The sequence below is a fragment of the Pelmatolapia mariae genome, linkage group LG3_W (genome assembly GCF_036321145.2).
Source record: "Pelmatolapia mariae isolate MD_Pm_ZW linkage group LG3_W, Pm_UMD_F_2, whole genome shotgun sequence".
Lineage (NCBI taxonomy): Eukaryota > Metazoa > Chordata > Actinopteri > Cichliformes > Cichlidae > Pelmatolapia > Pelmatolapia mariae.
The window spans coordinates 64,546,080-64,557,135 of record NC_086229.1 but is presented as its reverse complement, the minus strand read 5'-3'; the positions used below and the strand labels follow the sequence as shown (position 1 = coordinate 64,557,135).

General features: G+C 39.3%; 1 protein-coding gene across 1 annotated transcript; it reads right to left on the bottom strand.

The window, feature by feature from the left end:
• Positions 1-6,585: 6,585 nt before the first annotated feature.
• LOC134617829 (programmed cell death 1 ligand 1-like) lies at positions 6,586-10,430 on the bottom strand. Its single transcript, XM_063463026.1, has 3 exons — positions 10,320-10,430; positions 7,623-7,988; positions 6,586-7,384 (listed from the first exon to the last, which is right to left on the bottom strand). The coding sequence occupies exons 1-3, from the start codon at positions 10,390-10,392 to the stop codon at positions 7,173-7,175; spliced, it is 651 nt and encodes a 216-aa protein (XP_063319096.1). The 5' UTR covers positions 10,393-10,430; the 3' UTR covers positions 6,586-7,172.
• Between the last annotated feature and the right edge of the window lie 626 nt (positions 10,431-11,056).

Sequence of the window (11,056 nt, the reverse complement as noted above, 5' to 3'; positions counted from 1 at the left end):
ACTGTCCTGTGTTAAGATGTAGCTCATGTTACAGGAAGAATTAGCTGGTTTCCCCCACCCATCTCCACACTGAGTCCTCTGTAAATTGCTTGCATTTCTCCTCAGAGTCCATCCAGCAGAGCTGTCGTCCTCCTCACAGCTCAGAGACACAAAGTCTCCTTTAAAGAACTGAGAGCTGCTGGGACTCACAGTCAGACGAGCTGTGAGGGTTAAAATGAAAAACTGATGATCTGTTAGACTTTACATTGTGAAACATGAACCCAATCAGGTCATATCAGTGAGCATTTCTCAGGTTTAAACTGTGACAGAAGAAGGTTACTGACCTTGGTTTGTTGTGCAGCTCAGCAGTGAGATCAGAACTAAAGAGAAATGACACTCAGGTTGATTTGAGGTGAACATAAAGAACAACTCCACACAAGCAGCTGACAAACACACAAACTTGTCTTTCTGATTTTCTACAGCAACATGTTGTGTTCTGTTCTTTTGCAGAATTATCGACTTCGGGGTCACAGTAGAGCTCGAGTTTATCAAACCTGTGATACGGTGAGTACAGGTCAGTACTACTACTTTTAAGTACCACAGTTAACCCATGTTTTCACTATAGAGCTGTGTTCACATAATGAGTAAACGACCGAAAGACTAATTTGTACATCCTTTATCCAAGAGCAAGTGGGTGGCTCCCGCCACTTGGTCAACCGACCCCAACGAGTGAATCTGGATCCTGACCTCTCTTCCCCTCGCACTCTCAGCATCAGCTCTCCCCAGGGTTGTGTACTAAGCATAGTACTCTACTCCCTCTACACATCTGGCTGCAGTCTCACTCACCCAATTCAATTCAATTCAATTCAATTTTATTTATATAGCGCCAAATCACAACAAAAGTCACCTCAAATTTGTCAATGACCCAGACAACATCATTGACAAATTTGCCAATGACGCAACGGTGGTGGGGCAGATCACAGGGGAAATGAAGCGGCTTACAGAGATTAGGTCCTGAAACTTGGAGAATAGTGTGCATTAAACAACCTTGCATTTAACATCTTCAAGACCAAGGAACTCATCTGGTGAGTCTGTGTTTCCAGTAGTAGTAGTAGTTTCTAGTTTAGAGACTTATTCCTCATGAAGAACGAAAACAAGACGGAACATCTTCAACTGGTCTTTACTCGCTAACGAGGGACAGCTTGGTCAGAACCAGGCGGTGGAGCTTAATACTCCTCTCCTGTCACCAGCCGAAGTCCTTCAAAGAGCAGCTCTCCTCGCTGCTGTTGTAAACTGTTACAATACACAACACAACACAAACACCTCCCACCATAAAACCCTCCAATGGTTACAAAAGACGAGGCATTGTGCATGTGTATGCATGTCTATGCATGTGCAAGCACTGACAACATTAATTAATTTGACCCTAACATCATCCTTGACTTCAGGCGAAACAGAACTGCCCCTGCCCCCATGCACATCAACGGTGAATGTGTAAAGCGAGTGAAATCCTTGAAATTTAAAACCACAGTGCTGGTTTAGAAGGCCTAGCACCGACTACACTTTCTAAGGGTGCTCAGGAAGGTGCAACTAAACACCCCACTGCTGGTGACCGTCTACAGATGCACCACCGAGAGCCTGCTGACCTATGCAGTGGCAGTGTGGCATGCTAGCTGCACGAAGGCAGACAGGATAAGACTGCAGACGGTGGTAAACACAGCAAAAAAAAAAAAAAAATTGGCTGCCCCTTCCCTTCTTATCTGCAATCTATAACTCCCGTTGTCTCATCAGGGCCAGAAACATCTTCAAGCACACAAACATCTTTTTAACCTACTGGCCTCTGGCGCTTCAGATCCATACAGGCTAGAGCAAACAGACTGGGATATAGCTTCTTCCACAAAGCTATCACCAAACTCAACTCAAACTTACACAAAAGTAATTTGCACTAAAAAATGTGCTCAAATTGTCTGTGTCATCATTCTCTGGCTGGCTGTGTATTTGTATTTATATTATTTGTATAGTTATATTATTGTTGATCGTGGCTCAAGAGTTGGGAGTTTGCTTTGTAATCGGAAGATTGCCGGTTTGAGCCCCGGCTTGGACAGTCTCAGTCGTTGTGTCCTTCGGGAAGACACTTCACCCGTTGCCTACTGGTGGTGGTCAGAGGACGCGGTGGCGCCAGTGTCCGGCAGCCTCGCCTCTGTCAGTGCGCCCCAGGGTGGCTGTGGCTACAATGTAGCTTGCCATCACCATTGTGTGAATGTGTGGATGACTGGATGTGTAAAGCGCTTTGGAGTCCTTAGGGACCATGTAAAGCGCTATACAAATACAGGCCATTTACCATATTAATGCATAGTTTTTTATAATGTGCTAAGTACACTTTTATGGAGCTGTTCAAATCTCATTATGCTGACAATAAAGGCTTTCATTTCAATTTGATCTTTTCACTGCCTGCTGTGTTTCCTCGACTCCTGAGCAAAGATAAAGAGTCAGTTCAGACCTGCAGTTGGTCCTCGTGGTGTTTTGAACTTGAATTCAGCCTGATTTGTTTTTCATGTCTTCTCCTCCATCATCAGTTATCAGGAGAGCAGACAGTCAAAGTACAAGAATTCAAACAAACACAGAGATTCTACTTACAGAGCAGACACAGCACAGATGTTTCCTTCATCGTCCTTCTCACTCATTTGAGCTTTTTTTCATTTCTCTCACTGACACCAAGTAAAGCCCGCCCTCTTCCTCTGAGCACCAGCTTTTCTATTGGTTCAAACACAGAGGGTAACTAAATTCTTATAAAAATGCAAGATACAAACTATAAACATGTATCTTTTAATGCAATGAGCTTGCTCAGACATTTGGCAATTCACACAGCTGGATGGAAAAATCAGAAAAAAGTCAGATGTCCTCTGCTCTCAGTGATCTGTAGTTTGGTTGATGAACGAGCTGAAACACAGGAATCAAACCAGGGACGCTGCTGTTATGGAGCTGAACTGGAACCATTCAGACACTGAGGCCCTCTGAACACATTTTAATTACAGCTGTGCAGAGACACACTGATGACTGACTGGAACACTATGATTCACCATCCAACACCATCCTCACACATGCTTTATATATGGCCACTAGAGGGAGATGTTGGACTTTATGTACTAACGTGTTTAAAAGCAGATTATCAAAGTGAGGTTTCAACACAACTGAGTTTAATGCTCTTTGATGTTTGCACAAGTACATACATTTCTTCTGAAACACCTGTGCTCTTCTGTTGGTTTTTTTTTTTGTCAAACTCTTCTAAAATCATATTAAAAACAAATATGTTGGACAGAATCAACCTTTTGGGATTTACCTATCTGGATGATTGAGCATGCACCAAGACCGCCATGTCTATGTTATGTTGTGTACTGGTAAAGGTAGCCTGACACCATTTAGATCCAGTTGAACTTTGAAGTCATATTGTGAGCAGCTAACCTCCAGGTACTTTAAAATTAAAGGCAATTTCTTTGGGTATAAATATAAAAGAGTCTAAAAGAGGTGTGGCCACAGCTGAAAAGCCCAAACCATGGAGAAACGAGAACTCTGTAAACTACTTGTTTTCTGTATCATTTGTGATGACTGTGTTAAAAAGGAGTCAAAACCATTTAATGTTTTGGTTTTGGCTTCCCATTATGATTTTTTTTTAATTTAACTGTTATTTATTCATTTTGACTCAATCCTGACTGCGCACCACAACGGAACAGGTAGCTGTTCTGTCATGGTGCGCAGTCCTCACCTCATCACATAACGTGATATTTGAGAAGTGAAATGAATTATTGCACACTTTCTGTAAATCCAATAAACTTCATTTCTCTTCTGAAATATCACTGTGTGTGTCTCCTATATGATATATTTAACTTGTGGCCAAAGTTCCCTCTAAGCTGCATTGAATTGAAATTAAAATTAAAACTTTAACAATTCAGTTTTGCAGTGTTAGTCAGTAAGTGACTGGCTGCTCCCGTATAGGATTAGAACGATGCCACCTTATTACATAGTCCAGCCAATGATGCGATTCACATTCGTATATATGCAGCCAATCAACGTCGTTGACAGGCTATGACAGCATCCTTATGTGCCGACACCAATGTGCAATGTTTGTTTTCTTCCTGAATACTATCGTTGTTTATATTTACTGCGGTAAAAACTGCGTTTTATAAGGAAAAAGGCTCGAAACCTCCCTCTCGCTTTCCTATTCGTCCAAAAATGTACCATGTCGACCAATCAAAAAATGATAGGACGTGGCATCTAGTTGTTAAGAAACAGGGGGAGGTTTTAGGAGTGACGGCGGTGTTTGAGATGTGAGAGATTTGAGACGTTTAGTGCAAATCTTGTGTAGTTAGTGTGTAGTGTAGTCAATATTGTGACACACACAACAAAACTATAGTTTTGTTGTGTGTGTCAGAACAATGAGGCGACTGCTGAATGTTACAGGTGTTACAGCAGTGATACATCTGCTGTCAAGCCTGCAGGTATCAGGCTGTTGTTCTCCTTTAACTCACTATTTTTGCAGTCTGAAATATTGAAAATGGATGATCTAGTGAAATTCCAAACAGCGCAAATTATGTTCAAAGCAAAAAATAAAGAACTGCCAGCTAATATTCTGAGTATGTTTTTTTTTTTTTTGAAAGAAGGAAGTTATAATTTAAGGGGTTTTTGTAACTTCAATACAGGGAAGGTACGAACTACAAGAAAAGGCTTTTGTGTTTCTGTTCATGGGGTGAAACTATGGAACAGTCTGAATATGGAATTAAAGCAATGTCCAAACATAAAACTGTTCAAAAAGAGTTATAAAAATATGATCTTCTCGAACTATAAAGAAAAGGAAATTAAGTGAATGTCTCTATTTTAAAACAATAAAAAAAATTAATGATGTAATATTATAGTATAAAGTATATCAGAAATCTGTTCACTATTTCTATTAAAAATTATATCAGTAAGGAAGCTGACTAAATATTAACTGATAATTTATGGCAACGGGGTGGGATTAAATAAGTGTTTACTTCTTCCCACTCCCTTTCAACATGTAAATTAATCAGAATGGGTTTTTTTGTATGTATTTTGTATAGTATTTTTTTTCTCTCTCTCTTATTTTCTTTTCTAAATGTACCTGTATATTGTTCACATGTTGAAATAAAAAAAAAATAATGGACAGAAATTTTTTTTTTGGAGTGGCACAAATAATTTATGTGGCATCAGATTTGATACAGAACACATGATTGTTCTGTAAATAGTTTGAAATGTTTATTTAAAAATGCATTAGCTGCATTTAAAAAAAATAGCTGCAAAAAACTTTGTTGTTTGCCAAACTGAGTTACTTTTTTGAAGAAGTAACTATATAATTAATTGCCCAACATTGGTCATTATATACTATATTTTGCAGACAGAGAGTTACTGGACTCTCTCCCAGACCACAGACTCATAATACAAGTCAGAGCTTTATAAAAAAAAAAGAAGAAAAAAGTAAGTTGTGTTTTCGAAATTGGAGTTCAAGTTATTTTCACTTCCAATAATGTTAACATACTACACAGGTCAATGACTAGATTTTTTTTAATTTTCATTGTAAGTGGGCTAAAGCAGTTAATTAAAAGTAGTCTAACATAAATGTAAATGCTGTAATTTGATTATTTTAATAAACCATGTAACTTGGATAGATTCGATGCTGGCGTGACCACAGTGCACATCTGATGTCGCTCAAGGGATCGCTCAAAGAGTTTGTGTGTTCACTCAGACATGTGAAAAATTAGAGGGAACATTGTTTGTGGCGGACCACCAGGTGGCTCCACTCACACCCAAGTTGAAGGGAAGTGCTGGGGTGGAGATTTTGGCGCTTACTGTATATGAAGTTCTGAGAGTCAGTTATTAAAGTTGTAGTGAGAGACTGAGACCTCTCCTGTCGTTATTACATACCTATATGTATGTATGTAATATCTATATATATATATCTATATCTAACTATATCTCTCTCTCTCTCTCTCTCTCTCTATATATATATATATATATATATATATATATATATATATATATATATATATATATATATATATATATATATATACATATACATGTACACTCATCTAGATCTGTTTCACAGATTGTCATTTTATTCAAGTGTCTGTTTTATCGTATGTTTGCACAAAGTGCCATAGCAATTTCCTAATGTTGTAAATCTGCTCAACATTTGGCAATAAACCCTCTTCCTGATTTCTGACTCAGCTGAGACTGAAGAAGTCACTTGGATCAGTGACGCAACGTTTCTCCCACTGAAAATGTCCAGATGAACAGAATCACCCTTGACTGAGCATCAGGACTACCGTGTCTATGTTGTGTCTGGTGATGGTAGCTGGATTCCTTTTTAGAACTAGTTCAAATTTGAGGTCATATTGTGAGCTGCTAACCTCCAGGTTAGCCTGCACTGTACAGGTAGTTGATCAAAAAACAGGCAGTTTTATCAATGTAATAGGGAGGAAGAATACAGAATAATGTATTTGACCAATTGTCCAACGATTCTGATATATTATCCACTACCTCTGAGAGACAGGTCTGTAATTATGAGAAGCAGAAACAGTTTACAGGTGGTTATATTTATTTTGGATCGACTCAAGGTGACAAAATCTGCATCAACAGTTTCAGGAAGTCAGAGCTTCTGATTAAAAAAAGAACAAAAACAAAGTACAGCCACAGGAAATGTTGGAATAAAACAAACAAACAAACAAACAAAACACATATTAAGTACTAACACATGTGGATCTTTGTCAGGAAACTATTTAAAGGAAAGTAACAACTGGACAGTAACAGACTGAAGAGTGTCCTTCATGGAAGGTAAAGTTCAATAAAGCTGAATCGTTCCAGGTCAAAGGGAGGAAATGTTGGACTCTGCAGCTACATAGAAATGTTTTTTCTTTGGTTTCATTTTAATTTAATTGCATTTAAAACGAGTCAAATACCAGCAACATGTGATCAAAGGATCCTGAGTAATATCAGAGAAATACTGTTTATATTCCAAACATCTTTGTCCTCTTTAATGATGTAAAATATAAATTAAAAGTAAAATCTGGACGTGTCTGACAGGTACCTACTAAATGTTTAATATTACTGATTTCTGTCTTTCCACGTTTTCAGTGACACGACTGAAAGCAAAGCACAAGAATCACTGTTAAGCTGACATTTCAAACAGGCTGAAATTCAACAGGAGGCTGGTATGAGTCCTGACTCTGCTGTTGTTTATGTTTTCTGTAGATCAAAAAACCAACAACAGCAACAAGAAGCACAACAGAAACACTCAGACCAGCGATCAGTACAACACCTCCAGCTTCCTTCCCTCCAGCCTCCTTCCCTCCAGCCTCCTTCCCTCCATCCTCTGTGTCTCCTCCTGTCTGACCTGCAGGTGAGAAACAGGTGTGAGGTGTCAGCTGTCAGGTAGGTGATGAGTGAAGAACAGAACAGAATCCATTTCCTCTTCAAACTGCTGTCAGACATTATCTACTGCACTCTGATCACATCACTCAGACCAGCTGCTTTCTACAAAGTCTCATCAACAACATCTTTAGAAACAAACATCAACAACCAGGAAGCAGCTTCACCTCTGATCACACACACACTCAACTCTACTCACTCACCTGGAGGATCAACAACACTCAGGTTGATGCTGCTGATGGGGTCACCATCTAAAACACGTCTCTTTCTACGCTTAGTTCCTCCCTGGATGACACGACACTCGTATGTCCCATTATCAGTACTCGTCACATTCTTCAGAATCAAAGACACGTCTCCATTCTTCATCTGTCTGTCCAGCAGCTCCACCCGGTTCTTAAAAGATGGATGCTGTTGTTCTGGATCAAGCTGCTCATCCCGGAACAGAAGCACATATTTCTCTCCCAGGTCAGCTCTGCTCCACTCTAGAACAACAATGATGTTGTTGTTTGGAGCTCGACATGGCAAAGTGACGTTCTTTTGTCCAGGTGTAGCTGTGATGTTTTTCTGATCTGAAAGAGGAAACAACACAGAGAGGTTAAAGGTCAAAATACAATGACTCACTACACCAGGCAACCTAATTTTTCACCTGCGCTGCTTTAAAAGTTGTTATAATAGAAGGATGTCTCACTTTGTTACCTACCTACAATAAATAAGGAGCTAATTGAGATTTCATGTTACTGGTGAAACAGAAACTTTAAGCTACAGTCTGAACATATTTCTGTCTTTCAGTGTTTGGGCTCAGACACAATGTTCCCGTCTGGGTACGTGTTTCTGTTTGGACAGCAAATGCAAACATGCTTTAAAATCCCAACTGCACATCAATGGACGAGGATGACCTTTGGGTTGGGTCAATACTGATTGGCTGATTAAAGGTAAGCACAAGTATTGGAGCTACTGGGAGTTCATCAGGAACAGAAGATCAAAATAAATCATCGTTGTTAAAAGAAACACAGCATGAAAAGCACAGAGTGGCTGCAGTGGACACTCAATGTTTTCACTTCAGCTCTTTGTGTGTTATAACTCGACTCTTCTCTGTGGTTGGCTGAAGATCAACAAACAGCACAAGGAAGATTTGCCCACAGACCGGTTGTACCACATACACTGCCTCCATCAACATCAAACACTGTGCAGGTAGATGAGCCGTCCGCCTGCCTTCATATTACTGCACTGAAGCATAAAAGCAGCAAAGCAGTGGCAGCTTCAGATGCCACTGCTTTGCTGCAGCAGCTGCCTCTATTCAGAGGTGATGCCACCATCTGCTGAGCAGAGCTGTAGTGATTAAACACTGAAGGATATTAATCACATGCACATGTGTGCAACCACACACAAGAACTTGCGTTGTGGTTCATTTGTAAGGCTCTGGAGAGATACAGACGACACTGACAAACGAGGCATGTTCAGTACAAAGAATCTAGATGTCCTCATGCTCCGCTAACTTCAGGGTTAATTTCGGGTTTTCTGTACTACAGATGTGTAGTTAAACAGCTATGAAATAACCACTTACTGACTGAGCAATCGTCCAGCATTATCATCAATATTCCTATAATCAATATAAATTCTTAGATACAACTGTTGCTGTTTTTGAGGGGATGGTGTCCTTCAGGGTCAATAGACGTCCAACATTATATTCTGACTCCTTGAATAACTTTGAACAGATAAGCATCCAGGTAGCAGACCAGCCTCAACTATAATCCATCATATTCATGTGTCTTACTGATAAACTGTGGAATTAAAACTCACACAATAAGTGTTTGTGAGCTTTTCTTGATTCCTTTAAATAGGATCCATTTTATTAACAGCTCTTCTCCAGTCTCACTGACCAAAACGTGCACACATTTATACAGCACGTTTTACACTGAAAGACAGTACAGAGCCTTTCCTCCACATCTGCTGATTATCTACAGCAGATTTTATGCATAACCTCTTCATATTTTTAATAACATTATATAGTTTATCTTTCCTTTGCACAATCAGCTGCTGTTACACTAATCACTGTGACTGCTTTGATGTTGCCAACACATCTGTTTCATGTGAACATGTAAGTGCATCCTTGAGTAGTTTTGGGCGACTGTTTCATGACCACACAAGGAAAATGCTACTTGTCTATCTGATCAACAGTATTTAGGTACATGAGTCTAAATAACACAAAGACACCCTCGATATGTTGAACTCTGCAGTACAAGACCAAGTTCTCAGAGTGCAGCGTATTTAACAATTCACAAACAGTAGCAGTGCAGATCAGTAGCTTCTTCCATCCGAAATGGGAAGTCAGCAATTTCTGCTTCTTAGTCAGAATTACTTTCAAAAAGAAATACAAAATGAGGCAGTGCACACAAACAGTATCAAACCCAAAACGTGTAATCTGTACTTTCACTTTTGTGCTATTGTGTTAGCATCGTGCTGTATGGCTAGTTACAGATGGAAAACCAACAGAATAACAAATCAGTGAGAAATCAAATCAGTGAGATCTCCAACATGTAACAGGTCGTTGGTGTCCGTCCACATCCATGGACTCCACTTAGCTAGAAGCAACATAAATAGTGTTTTCTTTTCTTTTATGACTCGTACTGGAAGGAAGTTAGCTCAGGAGAGACGTCACAGTACAACCTCCATCAGACCTCTGAGGTTAAATAAGCGTAACAAGATTTTAAAGCTTTTACTAATGTTTACAGGCACTGCTGCCATCATGGATGGTGAATTCAGGATTATTGGGGATTTTCTCAGGTGATATTTGAAACCTGAATTTCGTACTGTGACTCGTTACCGGGTTACATAAAAACTCCATCTTAGTTTTTATGTCAGAGCGAAACTGATTTTGGGTTCTCATAGTTAAATCTCACCTGCAGAGACAAACACGAAGAGATCGACAAACAGAAAAGTGGAGAAAAACAAAAAAGATGTTCGGCGACACATTTCCGCAGCCTAGATAGCTAACACTACCCAAACATTAGCGGACGTCACATCCGTTGCTTGGAGACAGAGTGTACTATCATTTCATTTTTATTTTTTATTTTGGATAGTTTTCAATTATATCTATATTTTATAATATATTATAGTCATGGAGAGGCCGCAACAGCTTGAGACGAGAAATAAATTAAAAGAAACAAAGAAGGCAAAAACAAAAAACTGAGTTCTACTTCCTGTCTTGACTTTTTCTACTGGAATAAAAGAGCTGATGCAGAGTTTTTATCTAAGTGGTGACGCCTGCCGTTCAGGAGAAAACTGCAGAAAAATTGCTATTTGACGCAGTCATGTCAGGTTGATTTGGGTTCCAGAGATTCGTATTATTGTGTTTTTATTTACTGATGTGATGATGGGGAACTGGGGATTAACTTCTGAAAGTCACAGAGAAACTTTGATATCTCAGTGAACTGCAGATAAAATTCGATAAAATCCAAACACTTAGATACGAAAGCTGAGCTAAGACTAGGCTAGCTTTCACTGAGAGTTTGGTTATCTGATAGCTTGTTCCATTTTTAAACATTTGAATATATTGAAAAAGTAATGAAAAGTAGCATAGCCCTAGTTTATTAAACAGTGATGCCTAAGCAGTCCTTAGTTTTGAGAAGAATAATCT

Bases quoted from the DNA above. Each gene is read 5' to 3' on its own strand.
- LOC134617829 (XM_063463026.1), bottom strand. From the start codon at position 10,392: ATGTGTCGCCGAACATCTTTTTTGTTTTTCTCCACTTTTCTGTTTGTC. The intron at 7,989-10,319 runs GTGAGATTTAAC...TTCCTCTTTCAG, and splicing joins CTTCGTGTTTGTCTCTGCAG to ATCAGAAAAACATCACAGCT. The intron at 7,385-7,622 runs GTGAGTGAGTAG...TCTCACCTGCAG, and splicing joins GAGTGTTGTTGATCCTCCAG to GTCAGACAGGAGGAGACACA.